Here is a 13,407-nt window from a genome sequence, read left to right on the forward strand (position 1 = left end):
AACTAGAATCTGAAAAAAGACCAGGGCTAAAAAAAGAGAATCTCATCTTTTGCTATTATGCTATCTCATATCATGATTTCTGAACTTTTCTTTCTTGGGACAAATGTATCTTCCTATGGAAGGACAACAGAAAAGAAAAATAAAAGTGCCATTTTAGCAGTATGAAATGTAATATGTTTTTAAAATGAAAACTTTCTCCTTTGTATGAATTAAAGCTTATAATTTCAAATATCATGAATCCTTGCTTCTGAAAGGTAGAAACTGAAATACAAAATAGGAGAGTTCTTATTTTAAATCATATTTGTTATTTCTTCACCAGAGCTTTTCCAAGGATAAGACCTGTTTTGCAAGCATTTGAAATTTTAGGATAAAGATTATTTATATCAATGTACTATAAGTACAAACTTAAACATGAATAATCTCAAACATAATATTCAGCAAATGAAAGCATCTATAAAGTAATATACACAATATGATTTCATCTATGACAATACAAAAAAAATGTCATTGTTTAAGGCCAGATACATATATGGTAAAATATTAAGAAAGGCAGGGAATGTCCATCCCATAAAGTATGGCTACCCTTGCAGCAAAGGTTTGGGGGTATAATTGGGGACAAACTGGCAATAGTCTATTTCTTAACTTACATAAACACTCACTGTATAACTGTTCTTTGAAATGCACATGTGTAATGCACTCTGAAATATATATGTTAATATAAAAGAAAAAATAACAAGTTCAAAAAGTACAATTAGTACTTAAATTTTTTAGAACATAGCAGTGTGAGCAATTGATCCTGGTATCATAGCATTAAGGATGCTGTGTTCTTATGGTTTAATTTATGACACCGATTTACATTTTCAAAGGTATTAATTTGGTAGCAGACAACACTGAATTAGGTGTTCAATAAACAAAATCATGGGTGGAAACCCAAAGTTCTAACAGAGACAACTTCAGAAAAACACCAAAATTAGAGTAAGAATATCTAATATTTTGGCTCTTCCATTTATTACCTCTGCAATCTTGCACAGATTACTCCCTGAACCTCAGTGATTCATCTATACATACAGAAATTTAGTATCTGATAACAATAGTCATTCAAATACCTAAAGGGAAGGATAATAATTTATATCATTGATGAATGGTATTAGGAAAACTAGCTTTTCATTTAGAAAAAAAAAACAGATTCCCATCTCACTTCTCACACAAAATTAAATACAACGAACCAAAGATTTAAATAATAGGTGATAGATAGATAGTTAGATAGATACATAGATACATAGATACATAGATAGATGTACTAGAAGAAAACACAGATAATCTTTTTATCTTAAATGGGACATGGAGTGAGTAACATCTCAGTTTGCCAGGGAATGAGGGATTTCCTGGGACATAGGACATTCAGTGCTAAAACCAGGAAAGTCCCAGGCAGACTGGGACAGTTGTCACTGTAAGTAAAGAAACCTTTCTAACCCTGGTACAAAATAGAAACTATTCAAGAAAATATTGAGAAAGATGACTATAGAAGGAATTTAAAATTTCTATATGGCAAAAAAGAAAAAATAATGTGTAAACTAATGTTGACACACAAAAACCAATTGAATATTGTGAACATTGAAAAAAAAGCTAATATCCTCCAAAAAACATACAGAAAACACATAAACCAATAAAAAAAAAAAGAGATGGACATCCCAAATGAAAAATGGGCAAAAGATATGAACAGACCAACAAATAATGTTAAGTCACACGTTGAAAATTGTCTTAGCTGGTAACTATAATTATATTCTTCAGATACAACAGAGACAGAAAAATAAGACACCCAGATGATTTATAAAGAGAAAGAAAGAGAAAAGTTTAAGTAACAAGCTCCAAAACATAAGAATTCAATAATGAATTCAATGAAGAAATAAAATTTAGAAAGAAAAAATAATTGTGGTAAATAATGAATTTGACCCTAGTTTCCAAAATGATATCATCACAAAGCCTGTATCAGTGGGTTAAGACAGCATGCTAATAAAACCCATATTGTTGGGTAATTTTTTTTTCAGGCAGTTACCATCACATAGACTAAAACCAGTTAATAGAGACAGATTTGTTCCCTAACCCAGGTCAGATGTTGTACAAATGTGTATTAGTGATTACAAGGGACAGCGTGCTGAATAGATAGTGAATATCCATGCATATCAATATACAGAGATATATGTAGTAGGATATTAATTCCAACATAGTTCTTAATTCAAAAAGAAAAATGAAAACAACAGAAAAGATTTTGATCTGTAAGGCCTAATTAAATACATTTCAAAAATAGTATCTATGAAAGATATTTGAAAACTGTAAAGTGATAATTAAGATACCATCTTTTGAATGTAAAATTCAGACCCAGGTTTAAGTGCTTTATATACACAATTTAACTTAATCCTCGCAACAACACTAGACACTAGTCAGGGGTTTTGGGTAAAGTCTCCCAATTGTAAAGTATTGGCAACTAATTCTGATTTTTAAAAATATTACATGAGTCAACTGAAAGTGCCGTCAAGCCAGATCTCATCCATGGGCTGCCAAGTTGCAGTCTCTGATGTGGAAATTTGAGAAGAGGCCCAAACCAGAGTGGAAAACATTTATAATGAGGAATCTATTTGGAAGAAGGTAGCAAAAACAATAAAGAGAAGAAAATTAATGCAATGCCTTACACCAGGGAGGAGATTTCAAGAAAGGAATCATCAATATCAACTCATGCAGGGAAAGTCTTAAAGTAAGAACTAGGAATATGATTTCCTAGCAAGCATGTGGCCAGAGATCTTTAGGAGCTGTAAGAGACTAGTGTTAGTACAGAAGGATGAGAGAAAGATTGAAAGCCAAGCTGAAGAAACCGTCAACAACAGCAGACTTCTTCTTTCAAGGATTTCAGCCTCAAAAGTATGGGAGAATGACAAGTGGCTTTCTCTTTTCATGTCAAACCTGAGAGAGAGAGCTGGATGATACGTGGACCTGAGAACTGGGAAAGTATCTAACAGAAGAGAGCATATTTGTAGATAGGAAGAAGAAGAGCTAGAACTTACAAGAGTGATAGTAAAGCAGGATCCTAGAGGTACCTGAAGGAAATGAGGCCAAAGCAGAGTTGGGGGGGGAGTGCTTTTGAAAGACTGACAACCAGTGTCTAAGAGAGAAGCAGAAAGGGCAAGAGAAGTTAGACACAGAGACATTTTGAGGAAGCTAGATTTCATTTTGACCGGGGCATTTTTTCCAAAAAATTATCAATACCATAAAATGGGCTATATAACCAGATATTCCCATACAATACTTAGACCTTTGGGAAAGGGTAGTATTTCATGGCAACCTAACAAAATGGCAAGGAAAAAGAAAATAAATCACTAAGCAGCTAACAGCCACATGTGCACACACCCAGTTGGAGAAGTACCTTTACTGAATCACTGAATGTTCTCAAATGATACCCTTTGAACACACACAGGTCTCCCCCATGTTGATTGAGGGGAAAAAAAATTGATGCTGTTTCCTCTTTCTAGATATGATCCTTTCTCCTTTAGTTACTGCCAAGCGTCTAGAATTGAGTGGTCTATGACGACAGGCTCAATTTCCTCCACGCCCACTCTCTCCTCAATACCAAGTCTTGTGGTTCCCATACCTTTCCATTCAGAGCACAGTTTTGAAGGTCATCAGCTCCTTTATAGTCAAACTTATGGCCTTCCTTGAGTGCTGGTGCTCCTGGGTTGTTTAGAAGATTTTGATGCTATTAACCACTTTCCTTTCCTTGTAAAAACCTTTTCTTAGCCTGTACCACTACTCTTGTCCTTTGCCTGTCTGTGTGTCTCACTTTGTCTTCTCTGCAAACCTGTCTTTCTCCTTAGGTACATTAATGCAGGCATTCCCAAAAGTCTCGTCAGCCCATCTTTCTCTCTGCACCTTGTCTTATCGTGCTTCTCCATTTCTAGAACCCCCACGGGGCCTCTAGAGAGTTGATTTCTCCTGTTTTAGCTCTGCAGTCATAGCTCAGCTCCCTCTGCCCTTCATACAAACTATTTGACTTGCCTAGAATGTTAATCCCTCAACTCTTCCTACCTAGCTCTTTTCTGTTCATCTTCTTCTTAAACATCACTTCCAAAGGGGAGTCCTCCCTGACCTGCACAGACCAGACTAGATTCACCAACTCCACATTTCTATGTCATCCCCTATATATTCTTACAAACTTACACGTTATTTAATCTTGGGCAAGAATTTATTTCATGCCTACATTTCCGATGAGATTCTAAGCTTTGTGAGAGCACGATTTATGTCTATCTTGTTCAGGTATCCCTCGCATGAAGCACAGTGTCTGACACATGACAGGCACACTCTTACTTGTTAACTGACAGAGTAACTGACCCACATTTTAGCTTCGACTTATTTTTCCTAAACAAGAATCTCAACCCTTTAGCTGCTATTTCTCCCGATGCAAATGCCTTCTGTCATTTCAAGTGCATCACACCTAAAAATCATAGATTTTCCCACATATACTTGCCACATCTCTTTTACCCTATACTTTTGGTACAACAGATGAGTTTCAAGTGTAGTTCATTTACAAAAAAGCTGGGGATCTCTTTAGTAATTCCTTGAGCAATGCTGGGCTTGAATTGCCCCTGTATAAAACATAAGAATTTAATTTGAAAGTTTCTAAAGTCCTTCCTGTCTGAAAACATTTCTCAAAAACTGTCATACATCTCCTTCATTTCACAAATGAGGAAATTATTGTCTAAAGAGGGTAAGCAGTTTCTTAAAGATGACACAGCTAGTGGCTAAAATTATACCTCATGATGAACCTTTAAACCCAACACAGAGATATGTAAGAATTTAGAAATTTGGGGAAAGGAGGTTGAGATTTTATTGAGAAAATGAAAAGCTCCAAAATATTCAATTCATGGATCAAATGTGGAAGCAAAAGAGCATTTAATAATATAATATATTCGGGGCGCCTGGGTGGCTCAGTCAGTTAAGCATCTGACTCTGGATGAGGTCATGATCTCACGGTTTGTGGGTTCAAACCCCACATTGAACTCTGTGCTGACAGCTCAGAGCCTGGAGCCTACTTCAGATTCTGTATCTCCCTCTCTCTCTGCCCCTCCCCCACTCACACTCTGTCTCAGTCTCTCTCAAAAATAAATAAACGTTTAAAAAATTATATAATACATTCAATTTCAATGACCAAGACAATACAACCAACCAAATCAATATCAGTTTGCAAAAGCACAATGATAGTAAAAAGATACAGACTTGATGAAATTTCCACTTCCTTTACAGCAAAGTAAGCTTCCATAGATAACTATAAATTCTGGACAACATATAAAAACAATACCTGAAGCCACTGGAGAGTAGAGAAGCAAGAAGTTCTTAAGCAAAATCAAGTCCTTGGAAAAAGGAAATGGCTCAGGACTGGGGAATATAGATTCCCATTTTTTCCCAATTTGACCATTTTTCATCTCAGAGGAGATTGAAGTTGTCACTACACTGGACAGCTAAAATTCTAATAAAAAACCCCACTCTTTTCTAAAGAACAAGAGGAGAGATTTCAGAGCAACCTTGGTCTCTGGATATTGAGAGTTCCAAATTCTGTGTAAACTGCACCCATATTTTTGGCTCAACTTAAGCCACACATGAGGAGGCATACTTGAAGCTGACCAGCTAGAGTAAAAGCACTGAGATGTAAGACACTGTGCAAGAGACAGAGTTCACAGTTTGAGTCCAACCAAGGTAAATACTTTCTGAAAAAATATCAACAGAACAACATAACAGAGTCCCAAGTCTCTATGATGTAGTGTTCACAATCCAAATAAAATTATTCAACATACAGAGAACTAGGAACATGAGGCACATTCTTAGGAGAGAAAACATTAAAGGAGGGCCAACCTCATGGTGACCTAAATATTGGAATTATCAGACAAAGACCTTAAAGCAAATATTAAGCTATGTTCAATGATGTAAAAGAAAATGTGCTCACAGTGAGTGAAAAGTAAAAAAAAAAAAAAAAAAAAAAAAAAAAACTCAACAAAAAAAAAAAAAAAAAAAAAAAAAAAAAAAAAAAAAAAAAAAAAAAAAAAAAAAAAAAAAAAAAAAAAAAAAAAAAAAAAAAACTCAACAGAGGTAAAAACGAGTTAAAAAATAAATAGAAGTTCTTTAACTTTCTGAGGAATCTCAACACTGTTTTCTAGAGTGGCTGTACCAGTTTGGATTCCCTACAACCCATCAATTGCACTACTAAGTATTTATCCAAAGGATACAAAAATACTGATTTTTGAGGGGCACACAAACCACAAAATTTTTAGCAGCATATTGACAATAGCAAAATCATTGAAAGAGCCCAAATGTCTATCAACTGATGAATGGATAAAGAAGATGGAGTGTGTATATATATATATATATATATATATATATACATATATATATATAGTGGAATATTACTCATCCCTCAAAAGGAATGAAATGTTGCCATTTGCAGCAATTTGGATGAAGCTAGAATATATTATGCTAAATGAAATAAGTTAATCAGAGTAAGTCAAATACCATATAATTTTGCTCATGTGTGGAATTTAAGAAACAAAACAGATGAACATAGGGGAAGGGAAGGAAAAATAAAATAAGATAAAAACAGAGAGGAAAGCAAATCATAAGAAACTCTTAACTCTAGAGAACAAACAGGGTTGCTGAAGGGAAGGGATGGGGAGATGGGCTAAATGGCTGATGGGTATTAAGGAGGGCACTTGCTGTGATGAGTACGAGGTGTTGTATATAAGTGATGAATCACTAAATTCTACTCCTGAAACCAATACTCATTATATGTTAACTAATTTGAATTTAATAAGATCTTGGGGAAAAATAAATAAATAGAAGTTCTAAAATTGAAAATTCAATATCTGAAATAAAATATTGGGATGCCTGGGTGGCTCAGTCAGTTGACCATCTGATTCTTGGTTTCAGCTCAGGTCATGATCCCACAGTTCATGAGTTTGAGCCCCGCATCAGGCTCTATGCTGAGGAGCGTGGAGCCTCTTTGGGATTCTCTCTCTCCTTCCCTCTCTGCTCCTACCCCACTCACTCTCTCTGTCCTTCTCTCAAAATAAATAAATAAACTTTTAAAAAGCTAAATAAAATATTTACTGGATGTACTTAATAGAGGAGTGGAAAAAGAAATGAAAATGAAATTAAATTAAAATGTTAGCAAACTTGAAATATGTCAATAGAAATTATCCAATCTGAAGAATAGAGAAAAAAAGAAAAAAACCATAAGAGCCACAGGCATGTGTGATGAAGAAGCAAAAATTCTTCAAATACATGTGCAATTGGAATTCTGGAACACAAGGAGAAACAAAGTTGGCAGAAAACAGATTTGAAGAAATAATATTTAAATATTTCCCCAAATTTGCTGAAAAGCATAAATTTATAGATTCAAAAATTTCAGTTCTCTACAAGCAGAATAAATATAAAAATACCATACACAGACACTTTATGTGTGCGGCAGGAAAAAAGTAACAAAGAGAAAATCTTGAAAGCAACCAGAAAAAAAATGACAGATTATATTCAGGGAAACGATTGAGTATCTGCTGACTTTTCATCAGAAATGGTGACACAACATATTGCTGAAATTAAAAAAAAAAAAACCAACGCAGAATTCTATATCCCTGAATATGAAGCATATTCAGATAAAAAGGAAACTAAGAGAACTCACCAGTAGATAGATATACACTGCTAGAGATTATAAAAGAAATTATTCAGGCTGAAGGGAAATAATACCAGCCAGAAACTCAGAAATTCAGGACAGAATGAAGAATATTGGAAACGGCAGCTATGAGGGGCATAAAATGTGTAACCAGAATCCTCTTTACGGAATGACTTTTTGTTCCTACTACTCAGAGCATGACTGGGAGACAGACCTTCTCATGGCAGCCCATATCCAAGGACTAATTGAGATGGAGGTATAAAGCCCCAGCCATTCTGACCCAATGCAGGGCCTCTCTACATCCATTCCAACTCCACAGTCCCCCACGGAGGTCAGATGAGAGTGTCAGTGTTTGAAATTACAGACGGACTTCGCTCTCTGCAAACTTACCCTTCCTTACACGCGTGTCTTGCGAGGGTCCTCCCTAATAAACTTTCCCTATTCAAAACCGTTTCTCAAACCAGAGTCTGATTCCTGGAGAGCCTGCAACAGCATTAACAACTTAAAGGAACAGAGACTTTTTTTAAGAAAATGGTTTTCTTCTACAATTTTCCAACTTTGCTCTGGGGCTTTTCTATATTGCTTTTTTAAATACAAATAGAATTTTGTTCTTAGGATGGTTTCTAGGTTGTCTGGACGAACAAGGCAAATAAATTCAGACTAAGAAAACTTTGCGGTTATTTGCTCACTGTTAATGCATGAACAGTGTTGTTTCTTCATAGAAATAATGAGCTGACTGTGACTTTTATACCAACTTTGTTTTCTAGTTTTGTTACAATAAAAAAAAAAAAGTAATGGTTGTGGATTTGATTCTTAGGAGCTGTTAGGATCACACAGTCTGGTGCTATTTTAGAAGCACAGATCTGCTCCCAAATCCCAGACAGCGGTTATCAACTGTGTGTCAGTGATAACAAGGAGAAAGAAGTGGGAGTATGCCAGTGGTTACTGCATTTTAATCACTGTAACAGACTGGTTTTTTTGGGTGCAACATAAAGCCAAGTGACAACTGACTTATCTTATTAAATACCACCATGAGCTGAAATACTCATGACCTTCCTGGGAAACAATTCATCTACTGTAGAAGTCTCTCGTTTGTCCCTGTCTACACATTTCTATTCTCAATCTATTATCATCCTTATATCTAACTTCTCATCTGACTCCTCAATTTAAGAAGGGTTCCCCTCCTCATTTTTAATGTTAAGCATTCCATTTATACCCCAGATTGTCTCCTCATCTCTTTTCAGATCTTGTTCTCTGTTATAGAGAGGAAAGAGATGATTATCACTCCTAGGACCCAAAGCCAAAAATCTCTAGTGCTCATTCTACTATTTTTATCTTTATGTGTACTTTCTTTTTGGGATCCTCCACTCCCTAAATGATCTCACAAATACTTCTAAGTGCCTAGAGGAATTTTCCTCCTAGATGTCCTCTCCCTCCCTGTACCAAATCTAATATCGTCCTCTGCAAAGAAACTTCCTTTCTTGGCTCTCAGTGTCTCTCATAATAGGCCTTTACAAAATGGAAAGCCCAAAGGTAGGAGCTCTTGACTCTTGCTTTAAAATAAATCTTTACCAGAGCACCTAGGTAGCTCGTTCAGTTAAACCTCCAACTTTAGCTCAGGTCACGATATCACAGTCCTTGAGCCAGAGCCCTGCCCATCGGGCTCTGTGCTGACAACTCAGAACATGGACCTTCCTTCAATTTTTGTGTCTCCCGATCTCTCTGCCCCTCCCCACCCAAAACTGAATAAACATTTAAATAAATAAATAAATAAATAAATAAATAAATAATCTTTACCATGTGCCACTACCACTGAGTGGAATATTGCTATTACGACATTGTCCCCCAATGTTGCTTTATTATATTATCTTCCTGTTCACAAAGCAACAGATGGTCCTCAATGCTTACTGCACAGTATCAAAGTTCCTCTGTTGAGCTATCAAGTACCCCTGGAATTCAGTCTTTTTTCCCACTATAGTGTAGCACACAATCTCTGTTCCATCAAGCTAGAGCTCTTTCTCTCCCTGAAGTACCTTGCTTCAGGCCACCCATCTCCTCCTCCCAATGTGTATATCTGCCTTTCCCCCATCTATCAGAACCTAACATTTAAGACCCGTTTCCTCCATTAAGACTTCAGCATTTCCAACTCACTGTGATTTTCCCCGTCTTTGGATTTTTACTAGATTTATAGATGATTTCAAGACTGATGGATTATCAGTCCAATAATTCCCCAATTATGTCATGTTAGCTTTATCTCCCTAATTTGTATTGCTAATAACTTTTAGGCACTCTTCACACACATGCACACACACCCTCCATAAATAATGCAGTGTTTTTAATAAAGACTTTTTATTGCTTTATTAATTAAGCATGGATGGTTAGAGGAAAACAATTATGTAAATTCAAAACTATAACAAGCTAGAAAGGGAATCGAGGACTGAAATTTATGAAGACAAACCCTTTCTTTTTTTGCAATTACTTTTAAATTTTTCCCCCCATTTTTGGCAAGCCACTGAATCTACCAACCACCCTGTTTTGATTTTTATTTCCTTTTCTTGTTACTGTCTGCCCCCTAGTGGAAGATAATGATAAATGGTCAAAGTTAGCCCAAAGACCAGAAAAGGTGGAGGGAGTCCTTTAGTAATCATGTTCTTAATACCAGGGACTTATAAAACGTAGAATCAAAATTTTTTCTTGTGTTAAAATATGATTTTAACACAAGGACAAATGTAGAATATGGTAGGCTAAAGTTAGGAGAGTGTGAGGGAAGAGGACCAGAGAAAGAGGTGGAAAGCCTTGCTGTACAGCAGATAACTTAGGCTGTTTTCACTTTCCCCCAATGGACTTTCTTAATAAACTTTGTCTACAAACAACCACATTGCTTGAATTTATAGGCAAATAAGTCAACAGAAAAATAAATAGATTTTTTAAATGCCATGTTTTACTTTGAAGTCTGCTCTTATGCACCTTTGTGAATTTATCTTGCATGATAAAGTGAGTTATTTTTGCCAAAATACTGCTTGGCAGTATTAATAACAGTGCAGTATTAGTAATAAAAACATAAAGTCATGCCGCAAGTGGTTTGCTTCTCATTATTCTAAATTATGTCACAGTGAATTTATCATGCAAATGTCTGCATCTAATATAATTTGGGTTTTTGTATCTTGATTCCAAACATTTGGATAACTTTATAATTATACAAGCACAGTTTTCAGAGATTTGATTTATGCAATGAATCTTCTAGTTGTATTCAGAAACAATTTCAACATTCAAACATTTAAACCATTACAATTCAAAATTAGCAACTACATTTTCATCTTGGTTTTCCCCCCTTTACCTAAGAGCCATAATGCAATTTGACATGAAGAAACAGCTCCTTGCCTAGCTGGCTTCCCTGCCAAGTTGAGTCCTGCATGGTTTCCCTAAGAGCTTTCTACAATTAGATCCCAACCAGTGAAAGATTTACAACACTAGATGTGTTTTAAAGTGAATAGTCTATTAAGCTTATAACCAAATTGAGGCATAAATTTTTTTAGTGGTGTTATAAATAGTAGTACTTTTCAGTGAAAAGCATAATGCTTCTGCAAATGTCTAGTGATGTTTGCAGACGTGACTGGGTGTGACTCTGCCATAGACTAGTAGTGTTGGACAAAATCAATTCACTTCTCTAAGCCTCAGATTTTTATAAAATAGAAAAGTGTCTTCCTTGCCTACTTCTCTGGTTGGCTTTGCAGATCAAAGGACAAAATTCTGCAAAGAAAAGTACAGGAATGCTATAGGGTTATCTTTCGTGGGTTCACCAGAAGATTATCATGTGGAAAACAGGCTTTTCTTTTGCTAGAATGTAGGCAATACTTTAAAGTCTTTTCTTTTTTCAATTATCAAATTATAAAATTTAAACCCAACTACACCGTTCCCTTGCAGCTGCTCCCATTTACTAAAAGTGAAACCTGAAATCTCCCTCCCACACCAACTCCTACCAACCCTCTGTAATGAAACCCGGACACCCCCACAATTGCCCCAAGTGTTTTACAAACTCCTACAGGAACCTAGATGTTGAAGAGTGTGTCCTCTCATCCAGAAAGTGTCTTTTACAGCCTACACATCTTAAAGATAAATACAGACACCCATCCCAGTTGCATTACTAAACTGTGTGTTACATTTTAAAAGCACCTGGCCATAGATTGTTCTCAAAAGCGATAAACTTTCCTAATTTATACTGTTAACAACATTGATCCAAATGGGGGTAGGATTTTTTTTTTTTTTTTGAGAGAGAGAGAGAGAGAGAGAGAGAGAGAGAGAAGAGGATCAAGAGAACCCAGATGACCTGGATTCCTACTAGAGTACATTTCATTTATTCTGCCTCGGTCAGTAAAGGGGGAGGGAGTATGGGGAAATAAGGAAGTGGACAGTGCGGGGAAATTATAAAGAAATTTACAAAGCAGTAGGATACAAAGTAAAATAAGTAAGACAAAGAGCAAACTAAGGATAACAAATTGAAATAAATCCAAGAGTAACCTCCTCTTCCATCTCTGGGATTGCATTATCTTGCATTGCTCCAGAAGAAAGGCAAAGGAAACTCAGCAAAAGCTGACCCAAGTTTCTCGCCAGTCATTCCTCTGTCACTCTTCCAAAGAGAATTCAGACTTACCAGCCACTAAGAAGACAGTGGAAATCAGTAGAAGCCATAGGTCTAAAGTCCTCCAAGTGCAGGGCATTTTCTGATTGCTTGTTTTCTGCCCTTTACTTGGTACTTAGCTTCCACACAGGTATGAGGGGAACTGTGAGCATGGTGAGGCTCTCTCTGGTCAACTGCTCTGTGCTGGATCCTCTTAGCTCACTGGGAGCAGGACACTCCTTTTCTTCTAGCCTTTTCCTTCAACTCTGTGTCTGAGGCTGGTTAGCAACTTGGAAGAGAAGAAACTCTTCTCTGGAACTTGACACAGCAATAGATTTCCTGTATGAAGCACTGAAGCAGAGACGGAGGAAGCAGATTGATTGAGTTCTCTGTCAGCTCATTGGTCCCCTTAGCACTTCTGCTCTACACAGATCAACTTTACAGTAAGGCGCTGCATGCGCTCAAGATAAACAGATTTGTCTGAGCCTGGATTGCAAAGCAACACAGGATATTCATCTGCTCTGACCTACCCCTTTAAATTTCCCAGTCACAATAACTTTAAGGAGCTTTCTCCAAATGAAGAGGTGTACAGCTTCAGTAATAAAGTTTGGAATAAAACATCTTCCCTTGAATATTCTTGGGTGAAATTACTGTCTATAATGGCTACAACTCTAGAAGAATCAGAATTGTATTAGTTTCCTACTGGTACTCTAACTAATTCCCACAAACTCCGTGGCTTAAGACAACACAAATTTATCGTACAGTTGCAAGGCCAGAAGTCCAAAATGAATCTTACAGGGCTAAAAGTAAGGGATCAGCAAGGCTGCATTCTTTCTGGATACACAGAGAGAACCACTACATCGCCTTTTCCAGCTTCCAGGGCTCACCAGCATTCTTTGGTTTGTGATTACATCATCCCCACCTCTGTTCCTTTGTCACATCTCCTCTGATGGTAACCTTCTTGCCTTCTTCTTACAAAGACCCTTGTGAGTACATTGGACTGACCACCCAGATAATCCAAGATAAACTCCCCATCTCAAAATCCTCAACCTATCACATCTGCAAAGTCCCTTGTCCCCTGTAA

General features: G+C 36.5%; 1 protein-coding gene across 1 annotated transcript in view; it reads right to left on the reverse strand.

The window, feature by feature from the left end:
* LOC120248338 (cell surface glycoprotein CD200 receptor 1-like) overlaps positions 1-12,658 on the reverse strand; it is a 34,812-nt gene extending 22,154 nt beyond the window's left edge. Inside the window, exon 1 of the mRNA XM_039256645.1 lies at positions 12,357-12,658. Within this exon, the coding sequence (XP_039112576.1) occupies positions 12,357-12,423 (67 nt within the window). The 5' untranslated portion in view covers positions 12,424-12,658. The remainder of the gene's footprint in view (positions 1-12,356) is intronic.
* Between the last annotated feature and the right edge of the window lie 749 nt (positions 12,659-13,407).

The sequence above is a fragment of the Hyaena hyaena genome, unplaced genomic scaffold (genome assembly GCF_003009895.1).
Source record: "Hyaena hyaena isolate Hyena2069 unplaced genomic scaffold, ASM300989v1 scaffold_582, whole genome shotgun sequence".
NCBI classification, from domain to species: domain Eukaryota; kingdom Metazoa; phylum Chordata; class Mammalia; order Carnivora; family Hyaenidae; genus Hyaena; species Hyaena hyaena.